This window comes from Bubalus bubalis, chromosome 1, assembly GCF_019923935.1.
Source record: "Bubalus bubalis isolate 160015118507 breed Murrah chromosome 1, NDDB_SH_1, whole genome shotgun sequence".
NCBI classification, from domain to species: Eukaryota; Metazoa; Chordata; class Mammalia; order Artiodactyla; family Bovidae; genus Bubalus; species Bubalus bubalis.
The window spans coordinates 175,557,319-175,584,047 of NC_059157.1; the positions used below are offsets into that span (position 1 = coordinate 175,557,319).

The 26,729-nt window shown below is 48.0% G+C and overlaps 1 protein-coding gene, 1 long non-coding RNA gene and 1 other non-coding gene across 6 annotated transcripts in view; 2 read left to right on the forward strand and 1 right to left on the reverse strand.

Moving 5' to 3' along the window:
* The window catches only part of ESYT3 (extended synaptotagmin 3), an 87,251-nt gene extending 64,412 nt beyond the window's left edge, over positions 1-22,839 (reverse strand). For 2 of the 4 annotated variants that reach the window (XM_044946634.2, XM_044946643.2), the window contains exons 1-2: positions 21,445-22,839; positions 557-598 (exon numbers count right to left, since the gene is read on the reverse strand). In XM_044946634.2, coding sequence (XP_044802569.2) covers positions 557-598; positions 21,445-21,762 — 360 coding nt within the window. In that variant the 5' untranslated portion in view covers positions 21,763-22,839. The remainder of the gene's footprint in view (positions 1-556; positions 599-21,444) is intronic. The other 2 variants (XM_044946636.2, XM_006069981.4) reach the window with 2 other exon arrangements.
* TRNAG-CCC lies at positions 9,790-9,862 on the forward strand. Its single transcript has one exon. It is a non-coding gene; the product is annotated as a tRNA-Gly (tRNA).
* On the forward strand, positions 19,223-20,754 carry LOC123334729. Its single transcript, XR_006552803.2, has 2 exons — positions 19,223-19,358; positions 20,447-20,754. It is a non-coding gene; the product is annotated as an uncharacterized LOC123334729 (long non-coding RNA).
* Positions 22,840-26,729: the final 3,890 nt, after the last annotated feature.

Sequence of the window (26,729 nt, forward strand, 5' to 3'; positions counted from 1 at the left end):
CAACAACCCCACGAGGCAGGGACCATAATTATTGCCATTGCACAAAGGCAGGAAGCATCTCCGAGGCATCAGGGGACCTGCCCTGGTTGCGGAGCCAGTGCTGCCAGGTCGTGGCGGGGACCAGGCGAGACCCAGCAGCTGCTGTCAAATCCCTGATCACAGCCTTCCTCTCCCCAGGACACGCTGGTCTCAGCCTGCTGGGATTGGAGGCCTGCATTTCCCTCTGTACCTTCTATCTTTTCTGCTGTGGCCATGCATTACTTTCACAATTAAAAGACAAAAATTTCACAATTAAAAAAAAAAAAAGCTTTTTTTTAAGAAAAGAAAGTCATTGTCTGGTGAGGAGAACCCTGAGGGTGGGAAAAGTGGAAGGCCACCACCCCAGGGACTAAGGGCCACCTTTGGCTCCCAGACAAGGCTTCCATCAGGACTGCAGGACTGCCTTGCTCACACAAGCTCCCCCCATACCCCTGCCCCATCCAGGGTCCACACCAGGCCCAGGGGGAGGACAAGGCCTGGAGTGAGGCCAGCACCCCCAGGCTCGCCCCGGCCTTACCTTGTTGGCCCATTCAACCCGTTCCACGTCCGGGAAGTGAATCTAGGGAACGGAAGGCCGAAGAGGAAGTTAAGACTTGAGACCTGCCGCCGTCCCAGAACCAGGCAGGCTCCCACTCCCAAGCACAGGAGCTTTGCTGAGACCCACCCTGGATACCCAGAGCCCACCCTCCAGGAGGGGAACCAGCCCGGTGGTGCCCACCCACCTTGGACCACCCGACACTGATCCGACCCTGGCTGCCAGCTCCTGGGTGGGAGACGTGGAAGGGCTGTTCTGCACTGACCCTCCACCCTCACCTTCCTGATGGAAGCATAGAACCCCAACCTGGGCCTCCCCCAGGGTGACACCTGAGATGGCTTCTTGCAAATTCCATCCCCCTTATTTTAATGATACAAGTAATCATAGCCTCTGCAGAAAAATTAGAAAATATAGCTAAACAAATACAGCAGAGAATGCTGCCTGGTAATAACTGTCATTACCAGGTTGATTTCCAGACTCTTCTAGAAACAAGTATCTGTAGTTTTCACAGAAACTGAGGTCACAGCGCTTTTTCTTAGCCTGCTTTTTTTCACTTAACAATATATTATGATGGTGCTGACCCAAGGGTAACTGCTGCCCATTTGAAAGGCCAACAAGGGCACTCTGCCATTTTCAGGGGCAACTACAGAGTGGAGTGCCCCCTCACCTCCCTGGGCCCCACCCAAGGCTCCCTGTCCCCAGCAGGGAGGCCCCTCGGGCCAGGTCCTATATTCACAGCCCCAGGCCCTGGGCCTGCCAGGTGAGGGGGATGGAGGTGAGGGGAGGTCCCTGTGAAGTGACAATTCTGTTGCCTAACCTTTGCATGACATGATCCCGAGGGTGCTGAATCCCTCCCCACAAGAGTCTCAGTTTCAGAATGTCTACTGAACTTAATACCCACCCCCCACTCCAGCCCCACCATCATCCCCAGCACCAGGATTTTCTGGGATGGACACAGTAAGCATGTGTGCGTGCCATGGATCCATAAAACGAAACGATGTCGTTTTACTGTCGCCCTGCAAGTGTCTGGGGCATGAAGTCAACCCCAGATCAGGTTCACGGTGGGCCTGGGACCTCCTGAGGAGGAGAAAGGGCCAGCCCTTCCCACCCCAGGGGCTCAGAAGGTGTGCTGTCCAGGGACTGAGTATATGTGTCTATGCAGTGCACATGCCTAGCACAGCCCTGCCTAGTGCCAGGCCCTGTGCTGCCCAGAGATCCCCCAAGGATCCAAACACAGACCGAGGCCTCGTCCACCTGCCCAGGAGAAGAGCTGTTCCCAAAGGAGGGGAAAGAGACTTCATTCTCTCATAAGCAATATTTTTTGTCCAGTTTTTTAAATTTTGGCTGCACTGAGTGGCTTGCAGGATCTTGGTTCCCCAACCAGGGATGGCACCCATGTCCCCTGAAGGGGAAGTAAGGAGTCTTAACCACTGGACCACCAGGGAATTCCCTTGGAGCAGTTGTTAACAGTCTGAGAGGTTAGAGGAGCCCAGTGTTTCTGAGACCCCTGGAACATCACACCATCCTCCCAGGCTCAACTTCCCCAGCTCTGGGCCTGGGGCTGATACCAACTTGGAGAAGCATCTAATATTCCCAGGTGCTGCCAATACTGCCTGGTTCCCTGAGAGGGAGCCAGTCTGGCCCAGGAACGGAAGGGGATAATGGGGCAGGAATCTTGCGGGGAGTAGGGCAGGAGCCTGACCAGTTCACCAAACTGGATTCCAGGCCAGCGCAGGGGGAGACTCCTTGATTGTTCCTGGGTACACTCACTACCCAGCACTGAAGTAAAACTCCTGCATGTGGGGCTGAATCAGACCTCTTTCCTTCCTTTGATTGCTCCATTCACCTCTCTCTTAGACCTCCCTTCTTCCCAGCAGCCTTCCCAGAGCTCTCAGGTTGAGGCTCAGTGTCCCGATTAGGTGTTGCTGCTTCTCCATTACAGCTTTCAACATCCCTTATTAAAGTTGCTTGGCCTTCTGCCTGCCTCCTCACTGCATGGCAAGCTTTGGTGGGCTGACTCAGCTGTGCTCCCTCCTAGCACCCATCTCAGGTGTATGAATGTCTTAATAACTATTTGTGGAATGAATGTGGGATGAATGAATTCTCCTGTCCTCAAGGAGCTCCCAGGCTGCTAAAGGAAGCAAGCCATTAACAGGCTATTCCAGTACAGGATCAGCACCCAGGCCGGGGCAGAGGGGGGGCCGGGGCAGGGGGGCCCACAAAAGGGAGAGTTTGGTTACAGTGGGGCTGTCACTGGAGCCTCTGCCCCTCTCCCGCCCAGGCCTGCTGGCTGGACCTTTCATACCCTTCCTTCCACCTTAACTTCCCATCCCGCCCCACACACCTTATGTGCATACCCCTTCCAACGCACTGCACCCCTGCCCAGGTGGTTTTCTCCCCTGGAAGCTGAGAAGTGCTGATCTGCTGGGTCCTGGAAAGGTGATCCAGCGTGCTGGGTCTGACCTCACCCACACTCGGGATCTAGTCAGGCAAAGATTCCCGCACTGCCTCCATCTGATGAATCCAATAGATTCATTAGGGTGCACCAGGGTGGGGCTTCTAATTCATTTTTAACAAGCTCCTGGCATGATCCTGGAGTTCAGTCTGGGTTGGCTGTAAGGGGCCACTGACAGCCCATCTCCTGCATTAGAGTGACCCACACTCACCCTGAAGGGAGGACAGCATGGCAGGCCCAGGGCCCGCACTGAGTACATTGTCACAGTCTCTCCTGACCACCCTCGCCTGTATTTGAGGCTCCTGCCTAAGAGATGCCCCCAGAGAGTGAGTCTGAACCCCTGACAAGAGCAGTGATTCAGACAAAGAGACCATCAGGACACCCTATTTCGCCTTAGGCACCGAAGGGCCTCCCTGGGCCTGAATCTTAGCCCTGTCTCCCTCCTCCGGGAGACAACACAAGAGCTGGGCCACCTCCTTGGTGACTGCCCCTGAGTAAGTTCTGGACCAGGGAAGGAAGCAGACAGGCTGACCTTTATGGAGCAACTGCTCACACCCAGTGCGTCAGTCCCATGCAGACAAACGAGTCTTTCTCTCATTATAATTCAGACCTTTCCTGACTCCAAAGTCTCAAAGTTATTCTGTTTTTATCTATTGGCTTTGTGTTTTAGTTTTCACATAAAAGTAAGGTCTTCAATAGTCTGGAATTATTTTTTTATAGTGGGTGAGGTAGGTATATAATTTATCCACACACTTGAAGTCAATTTTCTAAGAAGGAAGATAAGGGGAAGGAAAGGCAAGGGGCGGGGGGTGGGGGGGGTGTTGGAGGAGGTGGGGGGGTGGGTGGAGGAGAGGGAAGGGGAGGAGTTGGGAGATTAGTTCATGTTTCCTACTAACTAGTGAAGGTACTTCCCTCACACACAAGCTGCTCATGTGCACCTCAGCGTGTTTCAGGACTTGGCACTGAACACCATGGTCTGTTTGCCTGTTCTGGCATCACTACCACACTATTTTAATCTCTGTGACTTCACAATATAACCTGGGGTAGGGTGATTCCCCTCTTTTTGCTTTTCTTTTTCAAACTGCTTTAGATAATAGTAGGTATTTCTGCTTCCATATGAATTTCAGAATCATCTCGTCAACCTTCCCCAAAAATACCCTCCTCGGAATTTGATGGTTATATTTCCAAATTCATAGATTAATTTGTGGAAGAACTGACCTCTTTAACAGTGTGACATTTTGCATCCATGAGCAGAGTATTTCCCTTTATTTATTCATATTTGTATGAACTCAAATTCATTTTTTTTAAATACAATCATTTTCTATGATTGTATTCATATTTAGGATCATAACCTTTTCTCTAAAGAAGTCCTACACATTTTTTGTTACATTACTCTGTAGGTTTTGCAGTTACTAAAAATGATGTTTCATTTTCTGGGCAACTTTTCTTGAAATTTGTTACCAGTTCTGTTAATTCTCATAGGTAATTTATACACATTTGTAATCTCCAAGTGATGATTTATTTTTTTCCCACTCCTTATCCTTACACCTGCTTCTCTGTGCCAGTCCTCTGGCACTACACAGGCACTCATGGTGGTAGCAAGTAGCTCTATCTGGTGCCCAACCTCAAAAGGAAGTTTCTCCATGAAGCATAATTTTGCCATGAATTTGGGAAGACAGCCTCAATCAGACTGAGGAAGTTCTTTGCAATTTCTAAACTTCCAAGCGCTCTCATTATAAATGGGTATTGAACTATATTCAATACTTTCTCATATTTATGAGCGACTCAAAGTTATTTTTTCCCTTTCATCCATTAATGTGATCAACTTAACTGATGTTTCTTTCTAAACCAGAACCCATCTCTCTTTCCTGGTATAAATCCTACTTAAAATATTTAGCTAGCCTGATATCTCACTTAAGTTTTATACACTAATGATTCAAAGTGATACCTACAGCTAAGTCCCTTTGGACTGCAAGGAGATCCAGCCAGTCCATCCTAAAGGAAATCAGTCATGAATATTCATTGGAAGGACTGATGCTGAAGCTAAAACTTCAATACTTTGGCCACCTGATGCAAAGAACCAACTCATTGGAAAAGACCCTGATGCTGGGAAAGATTGAAGGCGGGAGGAGAAAGGGACACAGAGCATGAGATGGTTGGATGGCATCACTGACTCACTGGACATGAGTTTGAGTAGGCTCTGGGAGTTGGTGAAGGACAGGGAAGCCTGGCATGCTTCAGTCCATGGGGTCACAAAGAGTCAGACACGACTGAGCGACTGAACTGAACTGAACAGCTTTTGTTCTTGGACAATTTCTATCTGATTTCGATATAGAAATTTTATGAATAATTGTAAAATGAGTGGGACACTTTTCCTTATCTTCTGAAACAACATGTAAATATAGGAATTATCCGATTGATGGAATTTAGTATATCTTAACCTATAAAACCATCTTAGCTGGAGACTTTTGAGGGTGGTTAATCACCATTTCTCTCTTTAGAGGTCAATGGTGTCTTTAAAGGTTAAAGGTCTATGATCTCTTAGTGTGGTAATCTTGACATTTATATTTTTCTAGAAATGTATCTAGTTCATCCAGGCTTTCAAATGTCTTGATACATAGTTATTTACAATGTTTCATTGTCTTAATCTGTTATGCCTATATAGTCATTTCTGCCTTTTTCATTCTATAGTTTATCTTTTTTCATAATCAAGCTTGACAAAGTTGTGCCTATTGGCCTGTTGTTTAATCTTTTCAGACAACTTCAGTTAATAATTTTCTTTACCTTTTATACTTTTGGCTGCACTGAGCAGCCTGAGGAATCTTAGTTCCCAACCAAGGATCAAACCCCGTGCCGCCTGCACTGGGAGCATGAAGTCTTAACCACTGGACTGCCAAAGAAGTCCCTACTGTTATTTTAAAATGTTTCTTCATTTTCATCCTTATATTTATCATGTTCTTCTTATTTCTTTGATCTAAACCTATTGTTCTTTTATTAGTCAGACTGTGAGTTTTAGAGTTGAATCATTTATTTTTCAATTTTTCTTATTTTATGATAAATTTAAAGTTATAAATTCCCTTACAATTTTCGACATCGTTTTTCATCATTATTCAGCTCTCAATTTTTGAAATGTCCATGATTTTAAAAAAAGTTTTTTTAAAAATTTTAATTGGAGGCTAATTACTTTACAATATTGTGGTGGTTTTTGTCATACATTCACTTGAATCAGCCATGGGTGTACATGTGTTCGCCATCCTGAACCCTCCTCCCACCTCCCTCCCCATCCCATCCCTCAGGGTCATCCCAGTGTACCAGCCCTGAGCACCCTGTCTCATGCATTGAACCTGGACTGGTGATCTATTTCACATATGATAATATACATGTTTCAGTGTTACTCTCTCAAATCATCCCACCCACACCTTCTCCCACAGAGTCCAAAAGTCTGTTCTTTACATCTGTGTCTCTTTTGCTGTCTTGCATATAGGGTTATTGTTACCATCTTTCTAAATTCCATATATATGCATTAATATACTGTATTGGTGTTTTTCTTTCTAAAACAATGGTTTTTAAATAGTAATATTTTAAAATTATCTAGACATATACCTACAACTATTTATTGTTTTCTAATTTCATTTCTTTATGTTCTGAACACTCTGCTCGTTGGAATATATTGATAATACCTTTGTGGCCTGGTACATGATTCATTGGAATATATCAAAAATATCTTTGTAGCCTGGTATATGATTAATTCCCATGACTGTTCCACATATGACCAAATTATTAATCACTGCCTTTAAATAGTGTTTATCCTTGTTTACTCTTTTGTGTACTTGATTTTTCATGTTCAGAGAAGAATATATGAAAAATTTCAAGCCCAATTGCTGATTTACCTAATTCTCCGAGCAGTCTGTGAGTTATTGGCTTATATTTCAAGTTTATATTATGAAATACATATATGGCCATGATTATTACACGTTCTTAATTATGGTTCCTTTAATGAGCATATTGGAGAAGGGCATGGCAACCACTCCAGTATTCTTGCCTGGAAAATTCCATGGACAGAGGAGTCTTGTGGGTTCCAGTCCATGGGGTGTAAAGAGTCAGACAGGATTGAGCAACTAACATTTTCATACTTTTATAAGCATATTACATCTTTGTCTTTAAGACATATCTGAGTTAATATGAAGCTTGCTTTTATTTCAAAGTTGTCCATTTGTATCTTTTTTCCATCCTGTTTTCAGCCTTTTTGAATTCATGTTATGTCCTTTAAGACTTACTTTAATCCCTTATTAGCCCCATTTTACAGATAATGAAACTAAAGCTGAGAGTGAACTTACAATCACCAGCTGTGGAGTATGAGAGCTGTGACCCAGATCCAGGACTGTCTGTGATTTTCCACTCGTCCACACTCGCTCCTCTTATAAAACATTACATACCACTGTTTTCCTCTCCTGCAGAAAGTCTAATTTGGCAGAGGACTGCCCTCACGGGACCTGAGCCTTCACCACTAGGCCACACTTTCTACGTCACTAAGGGCTTCCCTGGTGGTAAAAGATGGTAAAGAATCTGCCTGCAAGGCAGATCTTGGTTTGATCCCTGGGTCAGGAAGATCCCTTGGAGAAGGGAATGGCAACCCACTCCAGTGTTCTTGCCTGGAGAATCCCATGGACAGAGGCGGGCTACAGGCCATGGGGTCGCAAAGAGTTGGACATACTGAGCAACTAACACATGCATAGGGTTCCATAGACACTTGCATTTGATCCCCTCATGTTGTATAAAGTGAACAGCAAACACGCAGTTATCCCCACTTTACATATGAGGAGAGGCTCAGGGAATAGCACTTGCCAAAATCAACCAGGAGACCAGAACTCAGATCTTCTCACCTAAGTCCAGCCTTCAAGTCTTTTCCCTCATCCATTTACCCTCTCCTGCTGCTACCTGAAATGTCAGCATTTGAAGTCTACTTCTTAGTGCTTTTCTAACCTACTCCTATGCATTTAAAATGCCACCTCTGTCAACCTCAGTTTTCTCATCCATATGTGGGCATAGTACTACCAACTTCACAGAGTTACTGAGAAAATTAAATAAAACAATTCAAGTATGGTGCTCAGTATACTTCCCAGCTCAGAGTAAATGCTCCAGAAATGGTGACTGTTGGTGGAAGGCATACAGACCTCAGAGGTACAAACACTGACACCTCTGACCTTAGGTACTTGCCAAAAACAAGATCCTGTGGGTTGTATGTCTAGTTCTGTTTGATCCAAAGCCCAGCAAATTCTCTGGGTCTCCTCGTGCCCACGACTTTGCACTTTGGGAGACTGCTGAGAAAAGGGAACAGAAGATGAGAAGAGGATAACACAGCTAAAACCGCTGAAGCACAAGAGGAAGGACCAGGGGTGGCTGTTGTTTCCCTGGCCTCGGCTGATTGGCTGAGCTCAGTGCCCAAGAGGCCCCATGGGAAATTCTGCCCAATGGGGGTGCTCCAAATGTAGGCAGGGCAAAAGGATCCAATCAAAGCCTCTGCCTCTGTCTTTCCCTCCCCAGGTAAACAAAGGGAAGGCAGAAAAAGAAGCCAGGTTGGCTCACTCTCAGACTGAATCCTAAAGTCATTTTAGTTCCAATTCCCAGGAGCCTGGGAGTATCCAGGAGTCTCTGGGACCAGCTAGGATGAGAGACACACCCACCACCAGGCAATGCAAAGGGCTAGACTCTGAGCGGTTCTCAAACTTTTCTGTATAAAAACTTCACCTGGCATTTGGCAAAACTAATACAATTATGTAAAGTTTAAAAAAACGAAAAACAAACAAACAAAAAACTTCATCTGGAAAGCTGGTGAAATGTGGATTCTTGGTCAGGTCCCTCTGAGATTCTGACTCAGGAGGATGGGGCAGGGCCTTGAAACTTGCATCTTTAATAAGCTCACCTGCTCCTTCTGATCCTGGTGGTGGAGGATGCGAAAGCATGAGTGCTCAGGGCCTCCCAGGCTGGAGGACCTGCCCCAGACCTAGAACAAGGTGGCCCTTCTGCTCCCCAGTGTTCCTGACCAGGGATACAGTCACAGCCTTTGTCTCCAGTGATTACTCTTAGGAGAATATCGCTTTGTCATCAAATTTTTACCCGTAGCCTACGGACCTCACTTCTTTTACAAAGGGAATATCTTTTGTGCCACAAAGAGCAAAGGGAGGCATGAACTAACAGGTGAAAAATACAGCATCACAATTCTGCCTGGCTCGAGGCTGCCCTGGCCTCTAACAGGTGTGTGGTCCTTTTCCTGCAGCCTCGGGTTTCTCCTGATTGAGAGCAGAGAAGTTGCTCAGTCCTGTGCTGCCCACAGGATCTACAATCCAGAGAGAGAAAGGACAGATGTACTTCTAAATGGAGACAGAGCTCTTGAAGGTTCATCTCCATAGAAACACGAACCCTCTTCTGACTGATGTATTACGGGTATGGGCAGTTCTCCAGAGCAATCCTGGAAAATTCAAAAGTTGCTGGGGCCTGTGGTCAAGTCACCAGAATCTCAGATGCCTGCTCTTCCACCCGCAGGAGCCCTTGGGCAACTTTCAACAGATGAGCTCTCAGCCCACATCTACGGCCTCCTTAAGCTAACACTGTCATGCGGCTATTAGTGTACTTGGCCCAAAGCCTTCCAGGCAAAGTGGACTAATAATTTAATGACGGCAGTTTTAGATATGGTCAAGAGTGGTGGTAATCAGAGCCTAGAGAGGTAGGAAAGACTGTAAATCAAACCAAGTCTGGGATTTCCCTGGTGGTCCAGTGGCTAAGACTCTGCACTCCCAATGCAGGGCGCCCAGGTTCAATCCTTGGTCAGGGAACTAGATCCACATGCTGCAACTGAAGATCCTGCATTCCACAACTAAGAGCCAGTATAGCCATATAAATACACACACACACACACACATAAATAAATAAAACAAGTCTAAGAATTCTAGACTGGCAGAGGCCACCAAAATGGTGATGTTGGTGCTTCATCTTTAGGTGGTCACATGCTTTATTTCTTAAACTCTTTAGGAAAAGTGATTGCACAGCAGTGAGGAAATGGAACCAGAGAGTGAGGGCTGCATGCCACTAGGTGGGCAGGGGGTGGGGGGGTGGAGCCCACAGATGGGCTGGAGTTGGGCTGAGAGGCCTGGACAGGAGGTTCTGGCCACCAGACTCTCTCAGGAGGCAAGGGACTAGAGGGCTTCACTTACAGAGCATGCCTGTCACTCAGTGAATCCTGCTTCCTTCTCACAGAGACAGTGGCTCCTCCCTTGGGAGCAGCTGTGTACAGACATAGAGATACACACAGACATATACAGGTAGGTGGACACACACATGTAGACACACACACACAAGATATACACAGATGCACAGATACATGTACACACAGACACACACACCCAGAACTACACAGACCCATCCACAGAATCACTTGTTGTTCAGTCACTAAGTCATGTACAACTCTGTGACCCCATGGACTGCAGCCTACCAGGCTCCTCTGTTCTCCATTGTCTCCCATAACTGGCTCAAATTCATGTCTATCAAGTTGGTGGTGCTATCTTACCATCTCATCCTCTGCCACCCCCTTCTCCCGTCACCCTCAATCTTTCCTAGCATCAGAGTCTTTTTCAATGAGTCAGCTCTTCACAGTAGGTGGCCAAAGTATTGGGGCTTCAGGTTTAGCATCAGTCCTTCCAATGAACACTCAGGGTTGATTTCCTTTAGGATTGGCAGGTTTGATCTCCTTGCAGTCCAAGGGACTCTTAAGAGTCTTCTCCAGCAGTACAATTCGAAAGCATCAATTCTTTGGTGTTCAGCCTTCTTTATGGTCCAACTCTCACATCCATACATGACTACTGGAAAAACCATAGCTTTGACTAGCAAAACCTTTGTTGGCCAAGTAATGTCTCTGCTTTTTAATATGTGGTCTAGGTTGGTCATAGCTTTCTTCCAAGGAATACTTGTCTTTTAATTTCATGTCTGAAGTCACCATCCACAATGATTTTGGGGCCCAAGAAAACAAAATTTGTCACTGCTTCCATTTCTTAACCATCTATTTCTCATGAAAGAATGGGACCAGATGCTATGATCCTTAGTTTTTTAAGTGTTGAGTTTCAAGCCAGCTTTTTCATTCTCCTCTCTCACCCTCATCAAGACACTCTTTAGTTCCTCTTCACTTTCTGCCACTGAATCACATGTACACACAAAGATCTAAGTACATACTCTCTTTTCTAGAAAGAAAAAGAAAAAAGCCTCTGGATCCTGCTCCGAAGGGCATTTCTATACACACACTTCTGCTGACTCATCTGATCTTGCCAACTCCTCCCCAATGGAAAGAAGAGAGAAGATCCTCTCCCAGGTGTCTGGCGGGGAAGGGGATGCTGCACAAGAGGCCTTGCTGGGCTCCTGTCCTCTTGAGACAGTCCCTGCTCTCTGGGTGCCTCTGCAGAGTTCCTCCCTCGCCAGAAAATAGCCCATATTTCAGTCACTTATCTCCTGATGAAACATTGCCTTACATCCCTTTTTTTCTCTGTTCTTGGGAGGTAAACGTTTAACCATGAAAACTGTTTTTAAAAATTATTATTATTTTTGACTGTACAGCACAGCATGTGGGACTGAATCTGGGCTCCCTGTATTGGAAGCTTGGAGTCTTAACCACTGGAACACCAGGAAAGTCCTGAAAACAGCTATTAAATCTGTTACTTTTGGGGTGAAAATCACCCTGCCCAAAGTGCCTTAAGAGAAATAACTGCTTTGCCAGCTTGGAATTCCATTTTTGGGCTTCCCTGGTGGTTCAGGAGTAAAGAATCCACTTGTCAATAAAGGAGACCTGGTTGGGAAGATTCCTCTGGAGAAGGAAATGGCAACCCACCCCAGTATTCTTGCCTGAAAAATCCCATGGACAGAGGAGCCTGGCAGGCTACAGTCCGTGGTGTTGCAGAGTTGGACATGACTGAGCAATTAAACAATAACCACTGTTCTAGAATCTGTAGGTTCCTGAACAGCACAACCAGCCTTGAACTGTCCTCCGTTGGCTGGACTCAGCAGGATGACTAAGCAGACAGATAATGTGGGTGGCAGAAGCCTGTCATCCAGGCTGAGGAGTAAGGGCTCAGAGCAGAGAGGGACTGCTCTGAGCTACCTGCAGAGTCATTGCTTCAGGGAGTGCATGCATGCATGAAAAGTCGCTTCATTCGTGTCCAACTCATTGTGACCCAGTGGACTGTAGCCTGCTGGGCTCCTCTGAACCCATGCCCTTCTCCAGGGGATCTTCCCAACCCAGGGATCGAACCCAGGTCTCTTTCACTGCAAGCAGATTCTTTACCACTAAGCCACTGGGGAAGCCCCACCTGAGTATCATCCTAAATTGCCAGAGAGTTCAGTGAGCCTGCTAGGTCTGGTAATGCCTTGAGGGTAAAAAAAGTTATCCTCTTGCTCATTAAATTAGTAGAAGGCCAACCATCCAATTCCAAAGGAGGGCAATGCCAAAGAATGTTCAAACTACCAGACAATCGTGCTCATTTCACAAGCTAGCAAAGTCATGCTCAAAATCCTCCAAGCCAGGCTTCAACAGTACATGAACCAAGAACTTCCAGATATACAAGCTGGATTTAGAAAAGGCAGAAAAACTAGAGATCAAATTGCCAACATCCATTGAATCATAGGAACAACAAGAGAATTCCAGAAAAACATCTACTTCTGCTTAATTGACTACACCAAAGCCTTTGACTGTGTGGATCACAACAAACTGGAAAATTCTTCAAGAGATGGGAATACCAGACCACCTGACCTGTCTTCTGAGAAATCTGTATGTGGGTCAAGAAGCAACAGTTAGAACCAGACATGGAACAACAGACTGGTTCCAAATTGGGAAAGGAGTACGTCAAGGCTGTATATTGTCACCCTGCTTACTTAACTTATATGCAGAGTACATCATGTGAAATGCTGGGCTGGATGAAGCACAAGCTGGAATCAAGAGAATTTTTCCAGGAGAAATATCAATAACTTCCGATATACAGATGAACCCACCCTAATGTCAGAAAGTGAAGAGGAACTAAAGAGCGTCTTGATGAAGGTGAAAGAGGAGAGTGAAAAAGCTGGTTTAAAATTCAACCTTCAAAATGCCATGAAGATCATGGCATTTGGTCCCATCACTTCATGGCAAACAGATGGGGGAAAATGGAAACAGTGACAGACTTTATTTTCTTGGGCTCCAAAATCAATGCAGATGGTGACTGTAGCCATGAAATGAAAAGATGCTTGCTCCTTTAAAGAAAAGTTATGACCAACCTAGACAGCATATTAAAAAGCAGAGACATTACTTAGCCAACAAAGGTCCGGCTAGTCAAAGCTATGGTTTTTCCAGTAGTCATGTACAGTTGTGAGAGTTGGACCATAAAGAAGGCTGAGCGCGCCAAAGAATTGATGCCTTCAAACTGTGTTGGAGGAGACTCTTGAGAGTCACTTGGACAGTAAGGAGATTAAACCAGTCAATCTAAAAGGAAATCAACCTTGAATATTCATCGGAAGGACTGATGCTAAAGCTGAAGCTCCAATACTTTGGCCACCTGATGTGAAGAAAAGACCCTGATGCTGGGAAAGACTTTAGGCAGGAGAAGGGAATGACGGAGGATGACATACATGGTTGGATGGCATCACTGACTCAGTGAATTTGAGCAAGCTCTGGGAGACATGACTGAACAACAATAGTCATCATCTTCTTCCTCCTCTGCCTGTTCCTTCTCCATACTGATAAGGCCACAGTGAGGAGGAAATGAGGACCTTTCAAGTTCTTAAGTTTTGACAGATAAGTTTAATGTGTAATCTATATAAGGAATTAGAGAAACAGGGTCTGAGTTGTTTTTGTTTTTTTTTAATCTTTTGGCTACATTGCAAAGCTTGTGGGATCTTAGTTCCCCAGCCAGGGATCAAATCCAGGTCCCCTGCATTGGAAGCCCAAGTCTTAACTGCTGGACTACCAGGGAAATCCAGGAACTAAGACTTACATTGCAGATGTTCAGTGTGGCATTCATGCCACAGATTCTTATTGAAAGCCTGTCTGAACTGGGCACTGAGCAAAGAGCTGAGGGTACAGAGAGATATAAGACACACACCTTAAAAGAATATTTGATCTGGAGGAAAAGTTGGGACATAAAAATAGGTAGGTGCAAGTCAACACGGAAAGTGGGTGTGACAGAAGGGTTGCAGCGCAGGTCCCTGAGCTTTGACTTGAAGGAACAGTCAAGGGAGCCAGACTGGAAGATCAGAGGGAGAAATTTGCAGACACAGAGAGGAAACAACACCCACCTCGGCCCACCAAAGAAACAGGTCCAACTTGGACATAACCAAAATACTGGATGTCCGAGAAATGGTCAAGCCACTTATGGTCTCTTCATATTAAGGATATCATAACCTTTAAAGATTTTTTGAAAGAATGTTTGCAAGATAATATTAAGGCCACAAAGAGAAAAAAAATTCAAGGGCACAAGTTTTCAAAAGATTGTTTTCATATACCTTTTATACAAAGGAAGTGCTCTCAAACATAGGATATATTTCCGGGTGGTGGAATTGTAAATGCTTACTCTAATATTTACTTATAGTCCATATCCAAATATCCTACCATGGGACTATTTACACTTTTATAACCAGAAAAATGAGATTTTTAACCAGTTTATAACCAGTTACTTTAAAAAGTAAACACAGTGTGGGCAAAAGAATGGATTGGGTGAACCTGGGGTTTTGAAACATCCTACCTCCTGGAGAGTTCCTTGGTTTTTCAAGGGCTAGTGACCCCGGGCACAGTGGGATGGGACTTCTCAGGCAGGAGCAGCCACCCACACCTACACAGAGAGGGTGCACAGGAGCTGAGCCCTGACTCCCAGTGCAGCCTGAGGGATTCAACCATCATCTCCTTGGTTTGAAGTGACAGGATAGGTAACGAGAATGAGACTCTGTCCCTTTAATAGTTCCCACTGGGCCAGAAAACATTTAACTGTCTCTTCACTATTTGCAGTAGAAGAGGAGGTGGTGGAGGAGGAGTTGGTGGAGGAGGGAGGGAGGGGAAGAGGGAGGGGGGAAACTTTCCTCCAGCACACGGGAACACTTTGGGGCTATGAGCTCTAGGTTTCCTGAGATTTAAAAATGCCTGAGAGTCTACCAGGAGAAGTAACTCTGAATGGAGGGTGGGAGGATAGGAAGGCAGGGCCCCAGTCCCCTGCTCCTCTATGTAGCTGTGTTGTGGCCTTCATGGGCCATGAGGAGGATGACAGCTCACACCTCCCAGCAGCTCCCCCAGAGTCACTGGGGTCATTCCCATGGACAGACCGTCTCTGCCTGGGGTCAAGGCTCTGGACCACAAGGCCAAGACAAGCTGGAATCAGCTCTCCGTGCCTTTCTGTCCCCTGGTGAAGGACAGGGGCTGTTCTACCCTTGACCCTGATCCCAACCTATCAGCTGACCTCCCAATGACTTGGATCCTTAGCTTGGAGAAAAGGTTTCGGGGACTCCTCTATTCCAGGAAGATTCAGCTCCCCATAACTTGCACCAGGCAGTCTCCTGTGAGTCTCGTTGCTGTTGTTCAGTCGCTAAGTCTTGTCTGATGTGACTCTTTGCGACCCCATGGACTGCAGCACATCAGGCTCCTCTTTCCTTCACTATTTCCTGGAGTTTGCTTAGATTCATGTGCAATGAGTCGGTGATGCTATCTAACTATCTCATCCTCTGCCACCCCCCTCGCCTTTTGCCCTCAATCTTTTCCAGCATCAGAGTCCTGTGAGTCTGGGTATCATTAATTACCATCCAGATCTGCTCACTCCAGGACAAGATGAGCCACTCAAGTGACCAAACATGATGGAAACTTTGGGTTCGGAGTGACCCACCTCCTCCTACAGCCTCTTCCTCCAAGGAGGCTGTCTGGGTTAGATTCATTCCCTCCCCCATGCTTTCCCAGAACGTGCATTCCACCTTGTAGGATCATGCTGTGTCAGAAAAGGGTGTTCTCGTGGCTCTGCATTCAGCTCAGGGGTTCCTTGAAAGCAGGGACCATGTGTCACTCATGCTGTGGGCCAGGGTGCAGCATGGTGCCTGACACCGCAAGTCCTCAATAGATGCTTGCTCACTGAGTAAAGGAACAAACATGCGGATGCCTGAGATCCCTGTGCCAGGCCCACATTCCGCCTCTCTTATTACCCAATCCAGGCCCAGGACATGGTAAGTCCATGAAGCATCACTAGGTCATGGGGCAGAGACCCAAGGGGCATGATTAAAACCTGCCCTGCCCCTTCCTTCCTGCCTCGGATGCCATATGAATGACCTCACGGGGGCTGCAGAGGCCTTTTGGGAAAGAAGTCCCCAGCTCCAAGCCACGCCCAACGAGTCTTGATGTTTAAAACCAGGCTCCATGGCCCTGACTCTGAGAATTGAGCTTTGGGGTTGAAGTTGCGAGTTCCCACACTAGCTCACAGCTGTCACTGCATTTACTCCCCTAATTAGCAGAATTAGTACAGGACTGACTGTGGGAGCCTGGGCCCTGGAAGACTGCCGCTCCACCCACGAAAGGAATGTGAACTCTCAGCCTCAGGAAAGCAAAGCGCTCAGCCCTGGTTGTCAGGCTGAACAGCTGGCACAGAAACCTAGAAGGATCCATCCCAGGTATCATCATCCCAGGGATGCTGCTGCGAACCTTGGATCGCTCAATGCTTTGAGTGAATGGCTCACCTCTCCTGGGTATTTGCTTCAGTGGGCACCCCCACTTAGGTGGTGGGGAGGCAAGAAAGATTGGGAACAGTGTCCTGTGGGTTTGGGGCACTGGAGAAAAGCTAAGTTGGAGCTGATCAGTGGTGGCACACTCCTGCAACTAAAAAGGCTCTAGAGCATTCCCTAGAACCTCATCATTTTCAGGCAGGAATCAGAGACTCAGAGAAGACAGAGGACCTTCTCAAGGTCCCCCAGTGAATGAGCCTCAGACTCCAAGTCCACACCACCACATTACATCAGCCCACTCCCACCGCAGGAGACACACGAAGCTGCCAACTGACTGCTATCAGCTGCCAGGAGAGTAAGCATGGCCAGGCCTGAGACCACAGATAGACACAAGGTTTCTGACAGTTTCTTCCCCTACCAGGCGGGCCCTCATCCCCCAGACACATCCACCTGGAGGCAGGTGAGACTCGTACCAAACTTCCCTCCTTACACCGGCCCACTCGTGCAGGGGCACAAAAATATCTGATAAACAAACCAATTATCCAAGTGAGCGCTGGTCAAGGGCTCCATGAGCAACAACCCATAAACCACAGGGCAGCAAAGGGCCAACTGTGCCCAGATCTAGGAGGCAGCCTGTAGAGACCCAGCTGGGGGCCTAAGCCTCTGGGCAGGGGACAGTGGAGGCTTCAAGCAGTTTAGGTTACCTGAGGAGCCCAGAGCACAAAGGACTGACTCTGAAGATCAGGTGGGAAGTTTAGGAAGTACCAGAGGTGGAATTCCATGAACGGAACCCCAGGAAGGGCTGGAGTCTCCAATGGGCCCTGTACCCTGCAGCCATTCAACTCCAGAGCACATTTGCTGCTGGGCCATTTGGTAACGAGCTTCATTTCATGTTAGGAAAATGGAGAGTTGAGAGGTCTGGGAAATTGCAAAGGATACAGTGACAGACCCCCAGAGCATGCAGTCATGCCTGGCTCTGAACAAGCAGCTTTTCAGACTCAGCTCATCACAACCATGTGTAGAAACGGAGCCTTCAAGGCCAATGACTAGATGAGTGATGGAGCAGGGACTATGGGATCAGGGTCTCTAGTTCTATCACTGTGCTGTCCACCGCTCCCAGCCCTGGCAAGGTGGGCTGACCGCAAAGGCTCTTGAAAGTGAAAGTCGCTCAGTCGTGTCCAACTCTTTGCTCTTAATTCTTTGAAAAATCTAAAAACTGAGTATGAGGAACATTGGCATGAGTGGCAGGCAGTGGCTGCTCCCCTGTTCAGAAGAGGAACTGCTGTCTGTCCACGTGGCTGGGGCACATTCACAGGACAAGGGCCTCCCTGGCATCGTTACTTGTGACCCCTTCTATAGCAGAAGCAGCCTTCCCTTGAGCTGTTCCTGGAAGGGAACCAGAGGAGGAGTGGAGCTGTATCAAGTTAGACCAGAAACAACCTCCTTTAACAGGATTTCACAGGTGGGGACAATGAGAGCCAGCACGGGAAAGCAACTTCTCTTATCACCTGGAGGCAGCAGCTGGTATGACATGTTGAGGAGGAGTCTAGTGGGGCAGGAAAGGACGGCTGCAGTGAGAAGGGACTGCTGTGGCCTCTCAGGTCTGGCTCAGCCTGGCCTTGGCCTCTGTCCCCTCACAGGGACTGGGTGCAAATTAGAGCAAGGTGTGCACATGGCTGGACAGGCAGCAGGGGCGGGGGCCCACCCCCACTCACTGGGTGCTGGGTGATGACCTGCAGGGCTTCAAGGCCCTCAAGACCTTTTCTTCAACACCCTGGCTAGTGGTCTGCCAGTTGTTAATTAGTAAAAATATTTCTGGACACCAAAGATCATAGTCCATCAATCCCCTTTCACTCAAGAAAACCAGTTCTCCAAACAGGGAAGAAGGCCCACTGAAGGGTCCACATGTCAGATAAAGATGCCCAAGCTCTGAAATCGTGGGCAAGGGTCCCTCTTCCCCACCACATGGGAGCCACCTCTGTCTTCATAAACAGTGTTTGTCCTCAGGAGGCAGGCAGAGGGAAATTCAACCAAGTAGGTTCCAGATTTTCCACATCATCCCTGGGCATGGAAATCTCCATGAGGCAGATTCAAAAGCCCACGTTTGCATCTATTTGTGTGCTCTCCACAGGTGTTCACACAGACAACCTACTTCCCCAGACCTGCTTCACATTCCAGATCCCCAGTCCCAGTCATAGGCACCCAGCTCTCCAAATCAGAATGCAGAAGACCCTGGTCCCTCCTGCACCTTGCTCTAGGGCCCTCCCCCCCACCCCTGCACCTTGGTCCCCACTACCACTGATACCACCTTGGCTAAAATTGGTTTCTCAACTGGTCTCTTTCCTCTAGCTTTACCCCTCCCGCCCTGCTGCTTTTTACAGGACCTTTCCAAAACCTTCCCCAGACTCCCTTCAGAATCAGCCCCAACCTCCATCACACCTACCTCAATCTGGCCCCTGTCCTTCAGCCTGCACTGCACACATCAGCCAGGCAAAGCACCAACACCCGCTCAGATACCAATCACACCGCGCCTCCACGCTATGCTCACAGGCCTTCTCTGCTTAGACTGCTCTTGGCAGGGCCACTGCTTCAACCCAGCGGGCTCGGGCCTGGGGTATGGTTTACAGGGTAAGAATCCAGGAGGTACCGTCTTGGGTTTTGTCTCATCCATCTCGCTGAGCTCCCTGTTGGCTAGGTCCATGTAGCTCTGGGGTCACCTCCCCCAAGAGAAGCCAGAACAGTTTCTATGGTGTCTGTGGGAGGATAGGGGGTTGGGGAGTATCAGGGCCCCTACAGGATCTGAGTCTTACTCCAATTTCAGAAACATTGCCTTGGTATACAGCTAAGTGCCTGGAGGCCTCCCTAACACAGGGAGGGGCAAAAGGGGAGAGGTGTCATTTGGTGAGGTCTCAGGGACTGAGGCTGCCATGGGGTCACGACAGAGGCCTAACAGGCAGCCTGAGACCCTCATCAGTGAGTAAGGAGTGTGGTCAGGTACAGGCCTGCTCTCTGGGTCCACACTTCTCAAGATCACAAGCCTCCATAGAACAAGCAAGGTCTGGGGGAGACAGGCCCCAGACTCAGTCTCCAAGGCTGCTACCCAATATTTGTAAACCTAATTCTGAAGCTTTACTGTCCATCCATATATTAATAAGTATTATGGGGACTTCCCTGGTGGTCCATTGGTAAAACTCTGTGCTCAATGCAGGGAGCCCAGGTTTGATCCCTGATCAGGGAACTAGATCACATGCCACAACTAAAAAATTCCTGCATGCTGCACCTGAGACCTGGAGCAGTTAATAAATAAATAAAAGGTATCATGAGCTAAATTGTGTCTCCCAAAATTTATATTTTGAAGTCCCAATCCCGAGTACCTTAGAATGTGACTGTATTTGGAAATAGAGTCTTTATAGAGATGATTAAGTTAAAACAAGACCATTAGGGTGGGCCCTAATCTAATCTGACTGATGATCTTATCAGAAGAGGAAATTTAGACACAGATATGTAGAGAGGGAGGGCCACATGAAGACATAGGGGGACAGAGCCAAGAAGAGGCATCAGAAGAAACCAACCTTGCCAACACCTTGGTCTTAATAAATTTCTAGGCCACCCAGTCTGTAGTACTTTACAGCAACTGTAGAAAACTAATGCAGTAAGGCTTACTTTCGAATTTAACATAAACAGGCCTTTCTAATATCTTCTTCTCATCCCTTCAGCAGTTACTGTCACCAGCGGCGGTGAGGAACCTACAGCCTGGCTGGATTCTAGAGTACAGGCCTCAAGCCAGAGGAAGTGAAGGGTCTGGTGGCCTCTGGACAGCTCTCCCCTCCGTGTGCCTGAATGTATCTGGAAGCCATCAGAGACAACCAGCCCCAGTTCATCATCCAGAGAAGAGGGCTTACAGCAGACCAAGTCTCAGACCAAACACCCCTCTTGCAGGTGTTTCCCAAACTCATGTGATCATGAGACTCAGGGAGGTTCCTTAATTCCACCTGGGGGTTGTGAGGTGGGGCCGAGGGCTTGTTTCTGTTAGGTGGGCCAGGAGATTCTCAGGATGAGAAGCATTTGAGAAGCCATAGCCCAGGTCATTCCACACCAGGAGATGGTTGTGTAGCTGCAGAGTGTGTATCTGCGTGTCTCTACCAGTCCAGGGAGGGAGAGAAGCCTGTGTCCCAGCTAGGCGGAGGCCGGGCCTCTCTCTCTCCCTCGCAGTCCCGTCCCTGAAGTCTGGTCTCTAGCCCGGCCGCCTCCCTCTGTCCCGGCCTCTGCCAGCGGCAGCTAGTCTGCGTTTCTGTCGCTGCTGTATCTGCCAGTGTTGCACCCTGCGTTTTTGCCTTGAATCAACAGGCGAGTGGAAGAAGTGTCTTCTGTCTCCCTCAACAGTAACTTTGCAGAGTCCCAGACGCCCTTGTTTTTCTCCTGGGTGTGGCCCGCCTGCGATTTTTCTCCCAGGTTCTGGGCCCTCAAGTGAAACCCTGGTTCATGCTCCCAGCACAGCAGGACCAGAGGTGGGAATGAGACCAGGGAGCGCCGCGGCGAGAGGCACGGCCACCGCCCCCAGGGTCTGTCCCCTGGGGACCAGGTGTGAGGGTCCTAGGCTCCCGCCCTCCTTCGGGTCTGCGCGCCCCAGCTCCTTCGCCGACCGCAGGTTCCTTCCGAACCCCCAAGGCATTCGTCCCAACTCCGACCCTCCGCCCGGCTAGGCCCGGCTCACCCAAGCGGGCAGGTGCTGGCCCAGCAGCTCGCGGCTGATGAACTGGCGTTCGTTGTCTAGGAATTCGAAGGCGGCAGCCAGGCGCCCGAGCTTCCCGCGGCGGTTCCTGCGCCACCACATCCACAGCAGGACGCCGAGCAGCAGCCAGGTGATGCTGAGCCCCAGGTAGCCGGCTAGGTAGACAGGCGCCAGGCAGAACAGCACGCGCGCCGCGAAGGCGTAGAGCTCTGGCAGCAGCTGGCTGGGTAAGCGCGGCTCGCGGCCCGGCGCGCGCTCGGTCCCCCGGGCGCCGGGGGCGCAGGGCTCCTCCGAGGGCATCTCGTCGTCTCCCTCTGCCCTCACCTGAGTTCAAGTCTGCGCGCAGCGACGCCCAGGCACATCTGTCCTCCAAGGGCGAGGACCAGACCGCCGCACCGCGCCGCACCTGCCCGAGTGGACTCTGCTGCGCAGTTTCCGCGCCGCGAACTCGGGGTTCTAAGCAGAGCACCGAGCGCGGCGCCTAGGAATGCGCTGCGCCGCAGCAGCTCTCGGCTCTACACCAAGCCTACAGTTTAGCACGTCTCCGCCCCCGGGGGTGGGCCCAGGCAGCAGGGGGCGGGGTCAGGCTGCTGGGCTGGCGCCTGTCAAGGTCTAAATAGAAACCCAGTGTTGAGGGCGCCCTCGCCCTTAAACGTTCTGTGCAGGTGACCTAAGAGGTTGTAGGCACAACACTCGGGTTTTGCCCCGGGGAGTTTGTGACTCACTGAAGCATGTGGACAAATGGCTTGTCATGGATAAGCATCACCTAAAACCGGTTTCCTACACCCAGTCTGCAATATCCAGCAGTGTAGTATTCTCTTAGCAAGGGCCACCCAGCCCTGCATCTGAGTCCTCTAGGTGGATTAGAGCGCTGTACCTCTGCTCTCTCCTCTTGCACCTATAAAGCTTAGATCTAGCCCTACGCCCCACCTGATCAAGCTCAGTGTCTCCCCTCTGCCCCACCCACACTCCAATCCTCTGTGCCGGGTGTCAGTTTGAAACTTCATTCTCTACATCGATCAGACACTGGGAGTTTCCCGGGCCAGGCCAATCCTGCTCATCTCTGGGCGCCCAGTACTGCAAGCGATGTTGAATGACAAGGGAAATGAAGAGCAAGTCCTTCGGGTGCTTGGCGGCCAGTTATGAAGCCCATGGTTTCTACCTAATCTTTTCTGAATGGTCAGAACAGGTGGAGGGCTGAGTTCCAAGTTCAGACAGTAAATCATTTTGTGGATGACATACATTTTAGGCTCACCGGAGTGGGGACATCAATTACTGGAATGGGATCTTCGGTTCAGTTCAGTACCTCAGTCGTGTCCAACTCTTAGCAACCCCATGGATTGCAGCACACCCGGCCTCCCTGTCCATCACCAACTCCCAGAGTTTACTCAAACTCATGTCCATTGAGTCGGTGATGCCATCCAAACATCTCATCCTCTGTTGTCCCCTTCTCCTCCCTCTTTCAATCTTTCCCAGCATCAGAGTCTTCAAATGAGTCAGTTCTTCGCATCAGGTGGCCAAAGTACTGGAGTTTCAGCTTCAGCATCAGTCCTTCTAATGAATATTCCTGAATCCTGAATCCTGATTTCCTTTAGGATGGACTGGTTGGATCTCCTTGCAGTCTAAGGGATTCTCAAGAGTCTTCTCCAACACCACAGTTCAAAAGCATCAATTCTTTTGTGCTCAGCTTTCTTTATAGTCCAGCTCTCACATCCATACATGACTACTGGGAAAACCATAGCTTTGACTAGACAGACCCTTTTTAGCAAAGTAATGTCTCTGCTTTTTAATATGCTATCTATGGTGGTCATAACATTTCTTCCAAGGAGTAAGTGTCTTTTAATTTCATGGCTGCAGTCACCATCTGCAGTGATTTTAGAGCTCAAATAATAATAATAATAAAGTCTGTCAGTGTTCCCACTGTTTCCCATCTATTTGCCATGAAGTGATGGGACCAGATGCCATAATCTTAGTTTTCTGAATGTTGAGCTTTAAGCCAACTTTTTCACTCTCCTCTTTCACTTTCATCAAGAGGCTTTTTAGTTCCTCTTCACTTTCTGCCATAAGGGTGGTGTCATCTGCATTTCTGAGGTTATTGATATTTCTCCCAGCAATCTTGATTCCAGCTTGTGCTTCACCCAGCCCAGCATTTCTCATGATGTACTCTGCATACAAGTTAAGTAAGCAGGGTGAAAATATACAGCCTTGATGTACTCCTTTCCCAATTTGGAGCCAGTCTGTTGTTCCATGTACAGTTCTGACTGTTGCTTCCTGACCTGCATACAGATTTCTCAGGAACCAGGTCAGGTTGTCTGGTATTCCCATCTCTTTCAGAATTTTCTACAGTTTATTGTGATCCACACAATCAAAGACTTTGGCATAGTCAATGAAGCAGAAGTAGATGTTTTTGTGGAACTCTCTTGCTTTTTTGATGATGCAGTGGATGTTGGCAATTTGATCTCTGGTTCCTCTGCCTTTCCTGAATCCAGCTTGAACATCTGGAAGTTCACGGTTCACATACTGTTGAAGCCTGGCTTGGAGAATTTTGATCATTACTTTACTAGCATGTGAGATGAGTGCAATTGTGCGGTGTTTTGAGCATTCTTTGGCATTGCCTTTCTTTGGGATTGGAATGAAAAGAATGTGATCTTGAAGCTGGCAAATGATTTGGAATTGTTCTGTGCGAATGTGCTAAGTCACCTCAGTCGTGTTCAACACTGTGACCCTATGGACTGTAGCCTGCTGACATTCTTTCAATAGTTGTATTGAAAGGTCAGACCTGATGGATGACAAGCACAATGTAACTGTATTCTCTTTTCCTCAGTCCTTCAGGTATCTATCTGTCTGTCTGTGTCTGACTTTTCCCTTCTTCTCTCCTGGATAAAATTACTTGTTGTGATGGAATGTGTTAGCAACACCTGTGTTCCTGGTGGTCCGAATAGATGGACTCTCCTCTGTTGTTCTTGGTCTTCCAGGACCAGCCAAAACAGTAGCTGAAACCACTCAGCTTGGCATCCTGTTATTACATTTCCCAGCACAACCTAGGAAGTCAAAGTAGGCAATGCATCTCACTTGAGTTCATTTTTGGAGAGTTCCTTTTTGAATGTACATAATGCTATTAAGGGCTCTGAGAAGTCTGCAGATAAAAAGCTATTATATTCAATTTAAACCACTTTTCCTAGATTATTTGACCACAGAACTCCTTTCCTCAAAACACTCCTCTAGAGGTTGACCCAGGTCAGCTTGAGCTAAAGGAATGAGGATGTTTGATAGGGATGCAGGGAGGTCCCCTGGAGCCTGAGGAACGCAGGGAGTTCCCCTGGAACCTGAGGCAGGAATGCGGCTGACTTTTGTGATGGGTGGACTGGGGAGTTAACTGGCAGGACTGGGCTCTGCATCCCTGCTGCTCTGTCGCTGACCTGTCTCTTTTGCCTCTGACTGAAGTGGAGCACCTTCCTCACAGCTTCCAGGGTCATAGAGCTCCACAGAGAGACTGCTTAACCCTTATCCATCCTAATTCCAAATGCCTTGGAGAGAGTACCTGATTGTATCTATTGTCTCCTCCCCTCTAAACACAGCAGGTCTACACCACAGCCTCCCCACCACATTAGTGTGCTTGGGGAAGGGATGTGGAAGGTAGTGTGTTTGGGGAAGATTACCAGAGAAGGAAGTTTGTTGATTTGGGAGCTGATGTCCAAAATGAGATCTGGAGCACCCAGCAGGATGCGGCTACCCCCGCTGTGCTACCTTCTCTGCTCCTTGAACACACCAAGCTTGTTTACAACTCAAGACTTGTGTACTTGCTGTTCCCTCTCTCCAGAATGATTTCCACATAAATTTCCTCCAAAGTACATTAAGGAAGTGGTATTAGGGTTGATTTTCTTTTCTCTCTTTTCCAAACTTTATTTATAATGGCATTACATTACTCTCATAAATTAAATATAGAAGAACATTGATAATACAGCAACTAAAACTCCATACCCCATCTAGAACATTGGAGCCATTATTTTCCTTGAACTGCACACACAACTTTAGTTACTACAGCCAGCAAAAGACATTTTATGTTCTGTTGGATCAAAACCTGGGGGGAATAATGCCTTCCAGAGCCTTTGCCTGAACCCCTTTGAGAGTTCACTGTATTGTACCACTTTTCCAGAGAATGCTAGCTCATTTGTTCAGTATATTTATTGACTGCTATTGTGGGTTGAATTGTGTCCCCACCCCTACCCCCCAAAATAAGTTGATGTACTAACCCCTGGTACCTATGACTGGGATCTTATTTTAAAATAGGGTCTTGGTAGATGGCATTAAGACATGATCATACTGGCTTAGAGTGGGCCCTAAATCCAATGACTAGTGTCCTGATAGAGAGAGGTATTTGGAGACAGAGACACAGAGGAGCTGTCCAAAGGGAGCAAGCCCATGCGAAGACAGGAGCAGAAGCTGGAATGATACAGTGCAGACCAAGGGGAAGGGCTGCGGGCAACCACCAGATCTAGGAGGGAAGAGACAAAGAAGCCTAACCCAGAGCCTTCCCAGAGAGCACGGTCCCACCAGCACCTTCGTTGAAATCCTTGATTGAACACCTTGACTGCTGGTCTCCAAGACAGTGAAAGAATAAGTTTCTGTTTTTTACACTTGATCTTAGCCAAAAGGCCAATAAGTGATAAATTTCTTTGTTTGCTTTTTAAAAGTTAACATTTATTTTTGGCTGCACCGGGCCATCATCGCTGCGAGCAGGCTTTCTCCAGTTGCGGTGCGCAGGCTTCTCTTGTTGTAGCTCCTGGGCTCTAGAGCTCAGGCTCAGTAGTTGCGGTACATGGGCTTAGCTGCCCCACAGCACGTGGAATCCTCCCAGGCCAGGGATGGAACCCATGTCCCCTGTATCGGCAGGAGGCTTCTTAACCCTTGGACCACAAGGGAAGTTCTGAATTTACATTCATTTAAGCCACCCAGTTTGTGGTACTCTGATATGGCAGCCCTTGGAAACGAATACAGCCACTGATCAAGAGCCAGACCCTGTTCTCACCACAGGAGGCTCAGTGTAAACAGGATGGATGAGACCCCTGCTCTCACAGAGCTGCCATTCCAGTGGGGGAAGACAGACAGCAAACACACAAATAAAGAACAGAAAGTAGCAGGTAAAGAAAACACTGTAAGGAAAGGTAGTCAGTTGTGTGAGAGAGAGTAACTGACATGGGACAGAGGGCTGTTTTATTCTGAGTAATTTAGAAAGGGCTCTCTGAGGAGGTGACGTTTGAGTTGAG